This window comes from Cherax quadricarinatus, chromosome 2, assembly GCF_038502225.1.
Source record: "Cherax quadricarinatus isolate ZL_2023a chromosome 2, ASM3850222v1, whole genome shotgun sequence".
NCBI classification, from domain to species: domain Eukaryota; kingdom Metazoa; phylum Arthropoda; class Malacostraca; order Decapoda; family Parastacidae; genus Cherax; species Cherax quadricarinatus.
The window spans coordinates 5537481-5551292 of NC_091293.1; the positions used below are offsets into that span (position 1 = coordinate 5537481).

General features: G+C 38.4%; 1 protein-coding gene across 1 annotated transcript in view; it reads left to right on the forward strand.

Moving 5' to 3' along the window:
* The window catches only part of LOC128690178 (cell adhesion molecule Dscam2-like), a 485658-nt gene that overhangs the window by 295703 nt on the left and 176143 nt on the right, over positions 1–13812 (forward strand). The window contains exons 12-13 of the mRNA XM_070089455.1: positions 1538–1648; positions 9553–9714. Coding sequence (XP_069945556.1) covers positions 1538–1648; positions 9553–9714 — 273 coding nt within the window. The remainder of the gene's footprint in view (positions 1–1537; positions 1649–9552; positions 9715–13812) is intronic.

Consider the following 13812-nt stretch of genomic DNA (forward strand, 5'->3'; position numbering starts at 1 on the left):
TCTACCACTACCACTACTACTACCTCTTCTTCTTCTACTTCATCTACTGATGAAATTAGACACATGTGCGGCGTCTGGTTGTCTTTGTTGTGGACGTTTCGCCATCCAGTGGCTGGCTGGATGGCGAAACGTCTACGGTGGGGATGCCCGGGTGTTGTGCATGTGTCATTTCATCCTGTCGGTATTATATACAATTCTTGTACTACTACTACTACTACTACTACTACTACTACCACTACTACTACCTCCACCTCTTCCTGCCTATATATAGCCGTCCTGCTCCTCCTCTGTTAGTGTGACTTTGTCAATGGTCCAAGTCGGACCGAAACGTCGTCGTAAGCTTCTGTCTTTTATGTGCGGGTTATTTGTGTACCCCAAACTTACCTACCACACTCTCTCTAAAAGTTTCTCCTACTTTAGCATTCAGGTCCCCTACCACAATTACTCTCTCACTTGGTTCAAAGGCTCCTATACATTCACTTAACATCTCCCAAAATCTCTCTCTCTCCTCTGCATTCCTCTCTTCTCCAGGTGCATACACGCTTATTATGACCCACTTCTCGCATCCAACCTTTACTTTAATCCACATAATTCTTGCATTTACACATTCATATTCTCTTTTCTCCTTCCATAACTGATCATTCAACATTACTGCTACCCTTTCCTTTGCTCTAACTCTCTCAGATACTCCAGATTTAATCCCATTTATTTCCCCCCACCGAAACTCCCCTACCCCCTTCAGCTTTGTTTCGCTTAGGGCCAGGACATCCAACTTCTTTTCATTCATAACATCAGCAATCATCTGTTTCTTGTCATCCGCACTACATCCACGCACATTCAAGCATCCCAGTCTTATAAAGTTTTTCTTCTTCTCTTTTTTAGTAAATGTCTACAGGAGAAGGGGTTACTAGCCCATTGCTCCCGGCATTTTAGTCGCCTCATACGACACGCATGGCTTACAGAGGAAAGATTCTTCTCCACTTCCCCATGAACAATAGAAGAAATAAAGAAGAACAAGAGCTATGTAGAAAAAGGAGAAAAACCTAGATGTATGTATATATATATATGCATGTGCATGTCTGTGAAGTGTGACCAAAGTGTAAGTTGGAGTAGCAAGATATCCCTGTTATCTAGCGTGTTTATGAGACAGAAAAAGACACCAGCAATCCTAACATCATGCAAAACAGTTACAGGTTTCTGTTTCACAGTCATCTGGCAGGACGGTAGTACTTCCCTGGGTGGTTGCTGTCTACCAACCTACTATATATATATATATATATATATATATATATATATATATATATATATATATATATATATATATATATATATATATATATATATATATATATATATATATATATATATATATATATATATATATATATATATATATATATATATATATATATATATATATATATATATATATATATATATATATATATATATATATATATATATATATAATGCTTTAGGCATGTGCTTATCTTGTTTCTTAATAGAATTCTCTATAGATTGTTTTTTCACTCTGCAGGAGTGCCAGTGGTACGACCAATGGATGACGTCAGTGCTGTTGCAGGAGAAAGACTCGTACTGACCTGTCCGGTCGGTGGATACCCCATACACTCTCGTATCTGGTTAAAAGGTCAGTCACTTGGAATGAAAGGTCACTTGCTTCGTCTAAAAGATCAGCCACCTATTATGTAAGACTAGCCACCTGGCATGAAAGGTCAGCCACCTGGTAAGGTCACTCACTTGGTATGAAAGGTCAATTAGTTGGCATGACAGGCCAATCACTTGATGTGAAAGGTCACCCAATTGGTATGAAATGTCACTCACTTGGCTAGTAAGGTCAGTTCCTATAATGTAATTATTCAAGATGCTAACAAGGTGACCCTACTAGAGACAACTCTCACTTGAGCGTCAAGGTCACTTAACAGGATCAAAACACGTTCTGTACAGCTTCAATTATTCAATGATTGTTAAGAAATTATCATTGCAATTATCACTGTAGCAATTATTCAGATGCAATTTGACTATTACTGACGTTCCTATTACTGACATTCCTATTACTGACATTCCTATTACTGACATTCCTATTACTGACGTTCCTATTATTGACGTTCCTGTTTTTAACGTTCATTTTACTGACGTTCCTATTTCTGACGTTCCGATTACTGAGGTCCATTTTACTGGCGTTCCTATAACTGAAGCTCCTTATACCGACATTCCTATTACTGATGTTCCTATTATTGACGTTCCTATTACTGACGTTCATTTTACTGACGTTCCTATTATTAACGTTCCTATTACTGACATTCTTATTACTGACGTTTATATTACTGACGTTTATATTACTGACGTTCCTATTACTGACATTCCTATTACTGACGTTCCTATTACTGACGTTCCTATTATTGATGTTCCTGTTTTTGACGTTCATTTTACTGACGTCCCTATTACTGACGTTCCTATTTCTGAAATTCATTTTATTGACGTTCTTATTACTGAGGTTTTTATTACTGACGTTTGTATTACTGACGTTCCTATTACTAACGCTCCTATTACTGACATTCTTATTACTGACGTTCATATTACTGATGATCATACTACTGTCGTTTATATTACTGACGTTCCTATTACTGACGTCGTTCATATTACTGACCTTCCTATTATTAAAGTTCCCATTACTAAATTTCTTATTATTGATGTCCCTATTATTAACGTTCTTATTAGTAACTTTCCTTTTATTGACGTTCCTATTATTGAAGTTCCTAATATTGACGTTGCTGTTATCAATGTTCTTATTATTAACTTTCCTGTTATTAACGTTGCTATTATTGAAATTCCTAATATTGACGTTGCTATTATTAAGTTCCTATTATTGACGTGCCTATTTTTCACGTTCCTGTTATTGAAGTTCCTCTTACACTATGTAACCCAATTTTTGTTCCTGGCAAGTAAGTGTTATTTTCCAATTCCTTTTGTTGCAAAACAATAGAAAATGACCAGGGTAAATTTTTTGACAAAAAAAAAGGGCTAAATTTCAATATTTTTTGCTAGTTTTTGATGTTAAATAAAAAACATACAATAAAATAAATAAAATTTACATAAATAAAATACATTTACACAAATTTTATTTTAAACTTTCTGAAACATATTTACAAAGGTAAAAATATGCAATTTTTCTAAATTTGGGCTCATGCAACAAATCACTAATATATAACAATGGTTATAAATGACCATAATTTTTAAAGGGGTGGACCGGTAAGCCAGCGGAAGGCCTCGGTCAGATGACCAAAAGCTCCAACGGCGGGTCATCATCTGACTAAGACCCGCGTCAGGAAACATTTGTCCTGTTTCCTGACGAACCTTACCTAACCTAACCTAACCTAACCTAACCTAACCTAACCTAACCTAACCTAACAAATCACTTTCCCGTTTAAGGGAGGAGAGAACATTTCTGGAGTGATTAGGAAAGGAACATTGAAAAATTATGGAAAAAAAAATGTTTTCTTACCGAAAAATAGTGCATAATTCTGGCAACATGTTGATGTAATCATCATATTTCTAAGTATTTTTCCTTAAATGGAATTTTTGTGTTCTTGCTCTCAAAAAAAAGCAAGTTGGCAATTAGTGTTTTTCTTTATCTCTCCAAAAATTATGATTTTTATGATTGGTTCATTCAAAATACACTAAATAGCAACATCTTTGAGGACTCCATTCAAGTTCAGGGACTCATGACAGCTCAGTCGCCTCTAGGATGTCAACACATGTTGAGGTCTGCAACAAGCTGAGATTTGGTGCGCCGTAACCATAGAGTTTTACAGAAAACAATATATGAATAACTCAGGAATAAGTTATTGACATTGTGTTCCATTTTTTGTGAAAAGTATTAATAGGAGTGTCATGACTTTTTGCACACGTTATTTAATAATGATGGTTCTACTAAAGCCCAGGGAGGATTTGCTGATTTTTTCTTCTGATGGTTGACTTCTTTCTGGAGGTGTAGGTACAGGAAGATCAGCACTGTGTGGTACTGGTGCAATAGAAGAGGGAAGGTCTAAATAAGAAATAACAGGTATATTTTCCCAGTTCGGTGTTTGGAAGGATCCACCAGACAGAAGTAACAGTTGGTTGAGTGATCAGTGGGTTCACACCATATTCTTGGAACAGCAAACTTCATGGCTCTTTTTTCTCCTCTATACCATCCTGTAAAAGATCAAAAGAATTAGTTTCTGTTACATACATTTCATTTATAAAATGGTCCTAGTCAAGATTTTACCATTCATATAAATAATGACTTTCTTACTTTCCAATGTTTTCTTACAATGTTCACAAGCAACATGAGGCGCCCAGGTCTTGTCTTGGTCCACAACTGTCGTGACAAAATATGCTTTGTAAGCTTCACACATTTTTTTAGATGCTGTTACAGAGAACTTCTTTGTTTTGTCTTAATGAATCGACCACATATGTAACAGAATGCATCTGGAGAATGACTGTAGCCTCTTGATGCCATTTCACTTCTGATGTGTCTTCTCAGGTATCCAGAGCTGAACTGAATGCTGGTTTGTGAGTCCCTGTTTTTATAGTTGCCAAGTAAAACCCTAGACCATAATAGTTTTACATCAGTCCTTCTTGAAAGTTTTCCAGAAGTGTCCTGATCATTTTTTTTTAAAAGTTCGTTTAGTTATAAAGTATTGGGAAATGATGCTTATTTCCCAGGAACACAACAAAAGTGAAATTTTGTTACATAGTGATTGACGTTCCCGTTATTAACGTTCCAATTATTAACGTTCCTAATATTAACGTTACTATTATTGACGTTCCTATTGTTAACGTTCCTATTATTAACGTTCTTATTATTGACGTTCTTATATAATATTGATGTTCCTATTATTAACTTTATTATTGGTGACGTTCCTGTTACACTGGTCAGCAACAAAATTTTCGTTGTCAAAGATATTTTGAAGGTATTTAAGGTATTACTGGTGTTGCTGAATTCGAAAATGTCAGTAGGTGTTTCAGATTGGCTCTAGTTTGTGAGATATTGCACACCTACCCTCAATTAACAGGGACCTTAACCATAACGCGTGTATATGTATACACAAATAACCCGCACATAGAAGAGAGGAGCTTACGACGACGTTTCGGTCCGACTTGGACCATTTACAAAGTCACACTAACCAGAAGTGGAGCAGGACGGCTATAAATAGGCAGGAAGAGGTAGTGGTGGTAGTAGTAGTAGTAGTAGTAGTAGTAGTAGTAGTAGTAGTAGTAGTGGTAGTAGTAGTAGTAGTAGTGGTAGTAGTAGTAGTAGTAGTAGTAGTAGTAGTAGTAGTAGTAGTAGTAGTAGTGGTAGTGGGGAACTAAGGAGGAGGAGCCAGTCAAATATAAAGAAAGGGGAGCACTGCAAGGGAGCTAGGTGCCCACAGAGGGAGAGCAAGTACACAGAGGTGGGGGAAAGGGAAGTGATGAAATACATAAGGAAGGAACAGAAACACGCGACAGAAGAAAGACAAAAAAAGGAAAGAGGAAAGGGGAAGAGGGAGAAGAAGAAAAAATGAGGAATCAGGTTAAGTCACGGGTGTTCTGAAGTTTGGAGCATTTTACAATGTAGTGGGAGAGGAAGGCATCTACATTGACGAAGCCAGGACTAAGATTCATACAAGGAAAGTTGTGTATTAGAGAGAATTCAACAAGACGGCGACTGTTAAAGTTGGAAGTAGGGAAGACAGTTTTAGCAGAAGACCAGTCTATAGGATGGCTATGATCTCTGAAGTGACAGAAAAGAGCATTGTTAGTGTCGGCAAGCCTAACACTATTTTTGTGCTCCTTAAGTCTGTCAGAAAGAGATCGGCCAGTTTCTCCAAAGAACTGAAGAGGACAGGAGGAGCAAGAAATAGAGTAGACACCAGGAACATCTGTAGAAGGAGGAGAGGTATGAACGAGATTAGTGCGAAGAGTGTTAGTCTGGCGGAAAGTAAGCTTGATGTCTAAGAGACAGAGAGAATTGTTGAGATTAGAAAGACCGGAAATGTAGGGAAGGCAGAGGACAGAAGAGTTCCCAGGAGTAGAGAGTTTGGGAGAGAAGAAATTACGTTTAGCTCGTGAGAGGGCAGAGTCTATGAAATGGGAAGGGTAGCCAAGACGGGAAAACGAATTATGAGGAGTGGAAATTTCTACTGGAAGGAACTGAGGATCACAGATGCGGAGGGCACGGAGAAAGAGGGAGATAAGAACACTTTTCTTGACAGGGGAAGCATGATAGGAAAAGTAGTGAATGTACATGCCACTGTGCATAGGTTTTCTGTAAACAGAAAAGGAAAAACCTGTATCTGAGCGGTGGGCATGGACATCAAGGAAAGGAAGCAAGGAATTAGATTCCAATTCAGCTTTAAACTTAATGGAAGGGGCAAGATTATTAAGAGCTTCAAGAAAAGGTTAGAAGAGACTGGAGTCATGAGGCCACAGAGCAAAGATGTCATCCACATAGCGGAGCGTTGTGAAGGTTGCACATCGATGGTAGGAGGAAGAACAGTCTCGAAGTATTCCACGTAAAGATTAGCAAGGACAGGAGAGAGAGGAGAGCCCATAGCTACACCGAAGGTTTGAGAATAATATTTCCCTTGGAAGGAAAAGGAATTAGAGTCCACACAGAGGCGGATAAGATGTCTTCCTCTCCCACTACATTGTAAAATGCTCCAAACTTCAGAACACCCGTGACTTAACCTGATTCCTCATTTTTTCTTCTTCTCCCTCAGGCCCGGTGGCCTGGTGGCTAAAGCTCCCGCTTCACACACGGAGGGCCCGGGTTCGATTCCCGGCGGGTGGAAACATTCCGACACGTTTCCTTACACCTGTTGTCCTGTTCACCTAGCAGCAAATAGGTACCTGGGTGTTAGTCGACTGGTGTGGGTCGCATCCTGGGGGACAAGATTAAGGACCCCAATGGAAATAAGTTAGACAGTCCTCGATGACGCACTGACTTTCTTGGGTTATCCTGGGTGGCTAACCCTCCGGGGTTAAAAATCCGAACGAAATCTTATCTTATCTTATCTTATCTTCCCCTTTCCTCTTTCCTTTTTTTGTCTTTCTTCTGTCGCGTGTTTCTGTTCCTTCCTTATTTATTTCATCACTTCCCCTTCCCCCCACCTCTGTGCACTTGCTCTCCCTCTGTGGGCACCTAGCTCCCTTGCAGTGCTCCCCTTTCTTTATATTTGACTGGTTCCTCCTCCTTAGTTCCCTACTACTACCACTACTACTACTACTACTACTACCACTACTACTACTACTACTACTACTACTACTACCACTACTACTACTACTACTACTACTACTACCACTACTACTACTACTACTACTACTACTACTACTACTACTACTACTACTACCACTACTACTACTACTACTACTACTACTACCACCACTACCTCTTCCTGCCTATATATAGCCGTCCTGCTCCACTTCTGGTTAGTGTGACTTTGTAAATGGTCCAAGTCGGACCGAAACGTCGTCGTAAGCTCCTCTCTTCTATGTGCGGGTTATTTGTGTATCATTCCAGTCACGGTATTGTGCCTTTTTTGTTATTTATATGTATATGTAGTGACAATTTGTATATACAGGTAATTTTAATAAAGATTAGAATTTTATTTTTAAATTATGTATTTCAGGAAAGGAGTTGTATCAACAACGACCACATGACAATATTGTAATCTTTATTTTGTTATTTATTCCAGATAAACATGAGTTATTCACGAGGAACCTGCTTAACAATGCCAATGCATTGTGCTACATTTGTGGTAAATACTCTTTACAAAAGCAAAGAAAAAACATCACGGTTTTTGTAAAACAAGCTTATCTTGCTTATTTTGGAGTGGCGTTTGGAGAACAAGTCAAGTCTTGGGCTCCACATATGGCTTGTAAAACCTGTGTAGAATGGTTACGACAGTGGAAAAATAGGGAAAGGAAAAGTTTAAACTTCATTGTGCCTATGGTATGGAGAGAGCAGAAGAACCACCACGACGATTGCTATTTCTGTGTGGTGAATGTGAAAGGTTTGCATCGATAAAAGGAAGTCATATTGGAATATCCTGATCTGGGGTCAGCAAGGAGACCTGTGCACACATCGAAGGCTTTCCCATACCAGTGTTTCCAACACTGCCTGACCTTCCGTTGTCACATGTTGATGAAACTCAGGGTTTAGGATGTAACACATGTGATAGCAGTGGAAGAGAATATGAATTAAGCATTTCAACACCACAGCAGTTCTTCCAAGAAGAACTCAGTGATCTGATACATGACCTCAGTCTGTCAAAGCTAGCCTCTGAATTTTTAGCATCCAGACTAAAAGAAAAGAAATGTCTACAACAAGAGGTTAAAACAACAGCATATCGGACAAGAGAGGTTGAACTCATTCCTTGCTTCAGCGAAGATGAAGAACTTATATACTGCAATAACGCAATAACATCCCTGGACTTCTTCTTCGACTGGAACTTGAATATCGGCCATGAGATTGATGGCTTTTTATAGACAGCTCCATTAGAAGTTTGAAATGTCTTATTGCTCACTTATATGCAGTAATTAGTGGTATACAAATTATCTGTTACTATATGGAACTACGTGCCAGATTTGATATGATTTTTGCATGATCTAAAAATAAATTTCTATGAGATTTGTAAATTAGCCCCACCTGATCAGTACATTTTTCACATCTTTAATATTTTTCAATGTGATACCAAATTTATCACAAACTAGAACCAATCAAGCAAAACAGATGACATATTCGGAATCGCATCACAAACGTATCCTAAAATCGGTGTAATATCATTGACCAGAAAATGAGTGCTGACCAGTGATTGATGTTCCTATAACTGACGTTTCTATTAATGACGTTCCTATTTCTGACGTTCCTATTAATGACATTCCTATTACTGACGTTCATATTAATGACGCTCCTATTACTGACGTTCCTATTACTGGTTTTGTTATTTAATCTTGCATTCTATCAACATCTCTCTCTCTCTCTCTCTCTCTCTCTCTCTCTCTCTCTCTCTCTCTCTCTCTCTCTCTCTCTCTCTCTCTAGGAACTGTTTATCTCACTGGCGAAAAAATTCATTTGCATTCATGAAAGATTAAATCAAATTGCATCGTTTAGACGCAGCTTAGATGACTGTTTACATTCAGATTGATTAAAATTGTTTTCCTGCTCTGGAGATAAACCCAGCTACTACTACTACCACTACTACTACTACTACTAATTATATCACTACTATTTCTGTTACTCTTAGTACTACTAAAAATTATAATAATATTTATTGCTCCTACTACTATTACTGCCACTGCTGCTACTACTGCTACTACTACTACTTCTACTGCTGTTATAACTACCACTACCACTCCTATACCTTTCAGTCCCTTGTGGAGACTCCATCCAAACTTTCCCGTTCCTGAAGACTGTTTCCTCATTACCGAAATAATTATAAATTTATTCAGTTCCCTCCTTCTCCTCCTCCCCCTGACTAAGTCGATACCGTCTCCCTGCTGCAGAAGGTGTGCAGCTTCCCGTGAGCCGCCGCCAGGTGGTGCACAACAACGGGTCTCTTGTGATAGACAACGTACAGAGAGTGACGGATGCCGGCACGTACTCCTGCACCGCCTCCGCTAGGCATGGGGACAAGAGTACTCAGTCTGTCCAAGTCAAGGTGCTCGGTACGTGGAGCTCTGCAGGTGTTGAGATGATGATGGAGATGTTGGGGATGTGTGTATGTGTGTGAGAGAGAGATACAGTATATGACCGGATTGTAATTGCAGGAGCGGAGATATACTCGTGGTGCCCCATTTTTAGCATTTAGTTTGACATATAATTTCATAAAATCTCAAGTGTATGCAGTACACACACACACACACGCACATACACACACACACACACACACATACACACACACACACACACACACACACACACACACACACACACACACACACACACACACACACACACACACACACACACACACACACACACACACACACACACAAACACACACACACACACATACACTCACACACACACAATGTTTTGGATCTGACTCATTGTCCCTGTATACATGGTTACCTTTCTCACTGCTTTACCAAATGCTCTTAAGTTGAGAACTCTCGGGATATACCTTGACCTTTGCCTCGCCTCCTCTCCTTACACGCTTCGTCTTTTCTGAGTTTTTTTTTCCCAGCAGGTTTTTTTGTTTTTCTAAGTCAGTGGGCCAGTAGGTCTCCTTCTGTGCTCCTCTGTTCTCTTGGATTGGCTCCCGGACATTTGGCAGAACGGACATTTCACCGACGGACATTTGTCCGAACGGACATTTCACTGAAGGACATTTGACCGAACGGACATTTCACCATTTCACCGAAAGGACGAAATGGCATTCATCACCTAACCTAACCTGATTTTCCGTTCGGTGAAACGTCTGTTCGGCCAATTGTCCGTCGGTCATCTGTCCGGCAGCGCTTAGGCTACCACCACCATTTCTACGATTACTACTACTGCTGCTACTATTACTAATACTACTGCTGCCACTACTACTACTACTACTACTACTACTACTACTACTACTACTACTACTACTATTACTACTACTACTACTGCTACTACTGCTGCTGCTGCTGCTGCTGCTGCTGCTGCTGCTACTACTACTACTACTACTACTACTACTACTACTACTTTCTATACTACTACAATTTCTTCACTTGTACTGCACTTTCTGCCATTGTTTCTCTTTTTTTCCATCACTTTTGCTACCTTCTATTGTCTACCTCTACCAGTGCAGCTCTATTACTTCTACCACCACTACAACTACTTCTGCGTCTACCATCACTACAACTACTTCTACTTCTACCACCACTACAACTATTGTGGATGTGGTTCGTACTTCTATTTACGTGTGGCCAGCAGAAACAACCTGGTTGATCAGGCCCTGATCAACCTCAAGGCCTGGTCTCGGACCTGGCCACGGAGGCTTTGACCCCCGAGACCCCCTCCAGGTGTACCATCACTACTACCACTGTTTCCACTATCGTTAGTACGCCTTTCGTCTCTCCGCTCTCTCTCGGATATTTTCTGACCTTCGTTTCCTTGTCAGTGATCCAGGTTGGACCCAAACGTCGTCATCCTAAGTGCGGGTTATTTTGTATATTTTTATTGTATCTTCCCGGAAAAAAATTGTTTTTCTTAATTTCCAATTTTCTTTCCATCCCATCCTTGTCAGTGCTATGGATTTTTTTATTAATTTCATGATATAACTGATGATTCACCATGCAGTTATTTTGTATATTAACGACGGTGTGGTTAGTGCTTCTACAGAAGAATCAAATTTGTAATGACGTTTATTGTAAGAGATTGTCGTAAACTTTCTTCTCACTCAACATGCGTGAAGACTACTGCAAAGTGCAGTATACTGTTACTTTTCAAGTGATCTTCCGGTGACAGTCAGTCGTCTGAAAATATTTCCAGACCACATTCTCACTCCACCATTTTCCATATTATATCATTGTTTACCATTATATAAATGTTCATCACAAGTTGATGAACCTCAATTTTTAACTAAAATATACACATATGCTATTCGAAAAAAATTATGATTGTGCTGTCCATGAAATACAATTCTTGCAACAGTTTCTATTAAAAGTGTGAAAAAACAAGATTTCAGCACATTTTTCTTAGTTTTTTAATGTTTCAAGTATTTTAAAAAATCATATGAAATATTGAATAATAATATATATTTTTGTGCATAATGTAGCACTGAGGTAGCTTTTTAAAGGAACTTATTTGTAAAAAGAGTAGACTGGTAAGGCAGCGGAAGACCTCGGTCTGGTGGCCAAGAAGTGCAGTGGCGGGTCATCATATGACTAAAACCCGCGTCAGGAAACACTTGTCATGTTTTCTGATAACTCGTACCTAACCTACCTGAGGTATCTTTATTATTAAAAACGTTTTCAGCATTAAAGATATCCAAACGTTGCGTCTATATCTTAGCTATCATAGTTTTATTTTTTATGTTATCTGTGTACACCTCCCGTCGCCATTACCTTTCACTTTGCATATAATTCTACCAGATTTTAGTCGCTATGCTTGTGTAAGGTTTATCACGGGGATTTATGTCTTTTAACGTCTTAATATATATATATATATATATATATATATATATATATATATATATATATATATATATATATATATATATATATATATATATATATATATATATATATATATATATATATATATATATATATATATATATATATATATATTCCTTCTCGAAAATAATAACATAAGCTTAAAACGTTATTATGCCTCACTGGTGACCTTTTTCCATGGGGAAATTTTGTTGTTTTCATCAGAAGTTCTTCAAAGAAGAGGTTTTGTCTTCTTTGTATTTGTACTTTAATTAGTAGTTGCGATATCAGTCTTTCATGAAGAATTTCTCGAAACCATTTTTGATATCTAAGACAATCTGTCCCTACCTGGAGTCTACCTGGAGGGTGTTCAGGGGGTCAACGCCCCCGGGGCCCAGTCGTTGACCAGGCATTCCGGTGGATTTGAGCCTGATCAATCAGGCTGTTACTACTGGCCATGCATAGCCCGTTTAAGCCTGTACAATTTCTTTGAAGGAGTGATTTGATGATGGAGTGAATGAAGATGAAAGTTTTTCTTTCTCGGGCCACCCTGCCTTGGTGGGAGACTGCCGATGAGTTAATAAATATAAAAATAATTTCTTTGACTATAATAATAATTTAATATAGTTCATATACATGGTCATGCTGAGCAAAAAAATTATTGCACATCATATAACGCTATTTCCCCTGTGAATTATTCAGTGGTGGAGACTCGATCTACCATCCACTAGTCGCGTCTGCGGTTTCTGATCAGTCAGGTTGTTGATGATTATAAGCCAAACTGCTTGACAGGTTTTACAGCATTTTCTCTAAACATTTGCTCCCTTTATTTTCAAGAGTATTCACTGTGAGTGAGACAGACCTAAATGCAATGGGTTATCCTCTCTTTTAACTATAAACACTGTGTTCACGGTGGAGAGCCAACTGTGACTTGTACGACTCACTTGTCATGCCTACAAAACATTACCCGTTCCGTGAGTTGTTTATACTGTACTACAGTCACAGTATCAGTTAGTGTATCTGACCGATGATTACCATACGGAGGATCAAGCCTCCGCCAAACATTACGTTTACCATTATTTCAAAAATAAATCCTTTATTAATATTTGCGGTATCAGTATGTAGAGTCACATAACTTCTTTTTTCTTAATTTGTCTGATCGTTTACTTTCCTGAATACCCCAAAAATTAGATAGATTCAGTAGTTTATTTCTTAAGCTCCTTCCTCCAGAACCCAGAGTGGTACATTGTCTGGTCCTAGTAGTTTATTTCTCAGGTTATTTCCTTGGTCTACGTCTCAGTTAGTTGTTAGAAGTTCAAGTCCACTTTCTTCATTTTTTCTTCTTTGGCATAAACACTCACAGATTTCTCACTGTGAATGGCTATCCTGATTATCAAACAAACTCGGGTTGGAGCTCTCTAAACTGGTCAGCTTTCTCTTTCCTTAACATTGCATTCCAGCTGGAATTTTTAAACTACAAATCGAATTCCAGATTTTTTTTTTTTTGCATTTTGCAATATGTTGCTTTATAAAATCTGTATGAAAATCACTAATGTATTTTATTATCACATGTATTTAAAATTTATGAGCAGTTTACCTCTCCAGAGAATTATTTTTAGGTAAATATAATTTCTT